This window comes from Microtus ochrogaster, unplaced genomic scaffold, assembly GCF_000317375.1.
Source record: "Microtus ochrogaster isolate Prairie Vole_2 unplaced genomic scaffold, MicOch1.0 UNK14, whole genome shotgun sequence".
In the NCBI taxonomy this organism is placed as follows: Eukaryota; Metazoa; Chordata; class Mammalia; order Rodentia; family Cricetidae; genus Microtus; species Microtus ochrogaster.
Genome location: NW_004949112.1, coordinates 146,000 through 150,360, shown reverse-complemented (window position 1 = coordinate 150,360; position 4,361 = coordinate 146,000). Strand labels below are relative to the sequence as shown.

General features: G+C 47.5%; 1 protein-coding gene across 1 annotated transcript in view; it reads right to left on the bottom strand.

Annotated features, from left to right (window-relative positions):
- LOC113458319 (natural cytotoxicity triggering receptor 3 ligand 1-like) overlaps positions 1-3,070 on the bottom strand; it is a 6,434-nt gene extending 3,364 nt beyond the window's left edge. The window contains exons 1-2 of the mRNA XM_026789147.1: positions 2,751-3,070; positions 728-1,048 (exon numbers count right to left, since the gene is read on the bottom strand). Of these exons, the coding sequence (XP_026644948.1) occupies positions 728-1,048; positions 2,751-3,063 (634 nt within the window). The 5' untranslated portion in view covers positions 3,064-3,070. The remainder of the gene's footprint in view (positions 1-727; positions 1,049-2,750) is intronic.
- Between the last annotated feature and the right edge of the window lie 1,291 nt (positions 3,071-4,361).

Genomic DNA, 4,361 nt, shown 5'->3' with positions numbered 1-4,361 from the left:
TCTCTCTCTCTCTCTGTCACACACACACACACACACACACACACACACACACACGCACACACACACACACACACGGCCCTATTTGATCCTTACTTTCTGTATTCCTTTCAGTTAAGAAGAGATGTTTGATCAGCAGGGTCATCTCCACAAAACACTAGAGCCACAGTCAGGGCAGCCCAGATACCAGCTCAAATCCCTCGCCCTACCAGGATGAGCTCATAACTGCAGTGAGTGTGGTAGCCTAAGACTCTGGTGCTTCGTAGGAAGCCTTAACTATCATCACGTCCTTCCATGGACTCCTCATCTTGATACACACCTCACAGACTACTGACTGAGGGACCTATAAAGGGACTAGAAAGCGGGCTGGTGCAGCTGCTCCCTGGTCCCTGACAGTCTCTTATCCTCGGAGGATGATGCTGGCCCTGGTCTTCAAGGAGCTGAAAAGCTGCCCACTCCCTGTCACAGGAACATCCAGATTCTTAGGCTGTTCTGAGCTGACAAACAGCCCTGATGGCACTATCCTCTCCACCCCCCATCTACTTCTGGGCCATCAGCACAGGACCTAAATCTGGACTGCTGACTCTGGGGTCCGAGCTGAACTAGAAGCTTGTTCTCCTTTAGCCCCAAATTTCCTCTCCTTCCCCAGTAAAGATCCTAGACTTCTCAAAATCCCAAGCATCCAGTCACGTGTCCTCAAGTGTGTGTGTGGGAGCAGGAGGATGCTTACCTTTCTCGGGCAGTGTGAGATTGAGCTTCTTGGGGACAGGCAAGGATCTGTGTGACACCACACAGTGGTAGATAGTCCCACGGTCTTGCAGAGCTGGCTTCAGGGCCAAAGAGCTGGTAACACTGAAGGTGCCATCCTCATTCTTCACCGTGGGACCAGTGACGATGCCGTCAGTAATCACTCGGAAGTGGGGATCCTTCAGGGTACATCTCCCCCACTTGATGGCAAAGGCTTCTGGGTAGAATCCATCCAGCTCGCATATAATGCGCTGCCCTTCACCATTTCGCTCCGCTTCCACAAACAGTGCCATGGCTGGGTAAGCTGCCATAGAAAAGAGCCACAATTTGGTTAGAGCCAAACGCCTGTTTCTTTCCTCACACCACACTGAATGGCTTCTATCCCAGCAATGAGCTTAGGGACCACACAGTTTATCACACCAGACTGGGAGCTCTCTGGAGGTCGACAGGGAAGACCTTATTGGTATGTTTGACCCCTGGCAGGTGCTCAGGGTGGTGAGTGAACACATTAATCTCTTCTGGTATGCTGGTGGCAGTGCCAGCAGGGTGCTGGCATGTGTGCTGTGGCCCCCATCTACACAGCAATTTTGTCAAGCAGAGTTTATGAAGCTATTGTCAGACATTTTTCAGATTATGAAAAAGCACTGGAGCATAGCAGCAGTGGACACTACTGATTCTTAGCATGCTTGCATTGGAAATGCCCTGTGCAGTTTAAAGAGACACTGCAGGAGGATGCAGTCATTTGGATCTATTCAGAGGGGCACGAGCACCTTCCAGGAAGTGTCCTTAAGGACAGCCCTGTGACACTGACAATGGGACAGACGGCTAGCCTGGTGAGCAGGCACAAGCTGCACTACCAGCACAGGGAGATGGAGGCGGGAGGCTCAGAAAGCAGGGCTGTCTGCAGCTACACCGCAAATCCTGGCCAGCCTAGGCTACCTGAAACCACTTTCCAAAAAACAAAAACAAATAAGAAAATAATGTCAGGTCATAAACTATGAAGGAAAAACAGTAAGTTAGTATACTAAAAATACAACACTTCTGTGTAGAAGCTGGCAATGGAAAATGATAAGGAAGACTTTAAGAACCTATTTTGTGAAATACACAGGCAACAAAGGTCTTTTATCCAAAATAGACAAAGTACTCAGCCACACAGCAAGTTCAGAGCCAACCTCCTGGGATGCACAAAACTGTCTTCAAAGAAAGAAAGAAAGAAAAAAACAGACTATGCCAGCGAGTCTAACTAAACACCCAAATGCACAACACCCTGACATCAGGTAATGGTAATGGCGCTGATCTAAGTAACTGCAGATGAACGCCGTGGGGTCAAAGGCAGAAGCAGTCACAGACACGCACTGTGATAAGGTTGGTTTGAACAGCAGAAAAACACCTGTCACTGCCCATGCCACCTTCCAGCAACTTAATGAGACCATGTCCAAAGATATTTAATGTTCGTCCCAGTCTCTCAGGTTGGAAGTAGCAAATGGAATCAGCTGAGATCCGAGGAGCCCAGCCTGGCACGAGCTCCTGTCCCAGAGGTGCAGAGTCAGTGAACATGGACAGGTGTTGCACTTGTTTCTGAGGCAGCCAGCAGCCAGCGGAGCGCTTCCCTACAGCCCTTAGGCTGGTTATCTCTACCTCTGAGGACAGGAAAGGGCGCTGAAGTTCAGAGAGACTGGTCAGTTGCTAAAGTTTGTCAAAGTGTTTTGGTTTTGTTTAGTTTGAGCAGGAGTAGGGGCTGGAGCCAGAGACTGGACTTTACAATCAAGCCGCATATAACTCCTCACAAAATGTGTAAGCCCAGATGGCCTTAAATTCAAGATGCTCCTGCCTCATACTCTTTAGTATTTGCCTCTTGACATGGGTTGCAACGGACAGAACTGAAAACCACGCCCTCCCCCAGCCTGTCACTCATGTTCTAACCCTCTGCTCTGCTTGGCCACCCACACATCCACCACTAGCCCCAGCACCATCGGAACCACAGGGAACTTTCATTGAGGACTCACCCACGACATCTAGCCTGGTTATTCCCTCTGCCTGGTCAGGGGTGACCACCAGCTTGCATCGGTATTCTCCAGCCTCTCTCAGCTCGATCCTGGGCAGATGGAGGGAGGCATCTCCCCGTTCTAGCCTCAACAATGACACACTGGCTCCAGGTCGGAATGCCTTGAGGTGCTTTCCATAAAACTCATATATGGGGACCTCGGCTTCATGCCACTCATTCTTCAAAGACCAGATGATTCCCACAGTCGTGATGTCCAGGTGGGGTGAGCCAGGGATTTCACAGACTATAGTGACATTGTCATGTAGGGATACCATCTGTGGTTTCTCTGCAGTCTTCACTTCCAACCCACCTATGGAAATAAAAGAACTCGGTTACAGGAGGCTCTTGGTACCCAGCCCCTGGAATGTGATGAACAGCCCCTGTTACAGCCTTGAATAGCTCAGAACAGCTCTGACCTAAGGGCCATTGTTAATCCAGACAGATCTCCAGCCCTGTACTTTCTTTATAAGCTTGTGTTGGCTGTTAGGGGGTCCATGCACTTTTGAGAACCAGATAATTAATTTTTAACTAAAAATTACATTTACCTAGTGTGTGTGTGTGTGTGTGTGTGTGTGTGTGTGTGTGTTAGTGGTGTGTATGAGTGTGTAGCTCCTACATAGAGGTCAGAGAACACTTGTGGAAGTAAGTTCTCTCCTTCAACCATGTGGGCTCCAGGAAGCAAACTCAGTTCATCAGGCTTAATCTGCCAGATCATCTCAGCAGCCCCAACCGATCAATTTCCACAAAGAAGTCTGACAGGAGTCACAGCAACGCTGTAGATCCATTTGCATGTATAATAAAAATGTTATATTTTCAGTTAACATGTTTGGTGATGTGCTAAGTACGAAGTTCTTCATCCTTCCCAAATTGATATGTCAAGGCTAAACCCCCACTGGGACAGCACTTAGAAGTAAGGACTTTGGGAGATGATTATGGCATGAGTGGCTGAATGGGATTAAAGCCACTGACAGGTGTGTAAGCTGCAAGAAAGACCTCTCTACTATGATGACAAAACAGGAAGTTGTCCTGGAGCTGAACTAGCCAGCCCCTTATCTTAGATGCTCGAGCTACAGAACTAAGACCCTTACATCGTCACCATGAGATGAAGCTGTTCCTCTTCACCTCTGTGAAACCTCTGGTAAAGATGACTGGGTGAGACAAAGGGAGTTTTTCTCCAACCTTGTCCATGTTCCCACACCATGGTGAGGAAGCAAGGCACCAAGAGGGATGCAGTCAAGGCAAGCTGCACACTGTAGGTCCTCAAAGCACAGCTGAGCAACCAGTCAGCATATCTGTACTATGACAAGAGCACTCACATATATATACATATACATACACACACATATATACATATACATACATATATATCTGCACTATGACAAGAGCACTCACACATATATACATATACATACGCATATATACATATACATACATATATACATACACACATATATACATATACATATACATCTGCACTATGACAAGAGCATTCACATATATATACATATACATACACACATATATATACACATACACACATATATATCTGCACTATGACAAGAGCACTCACATA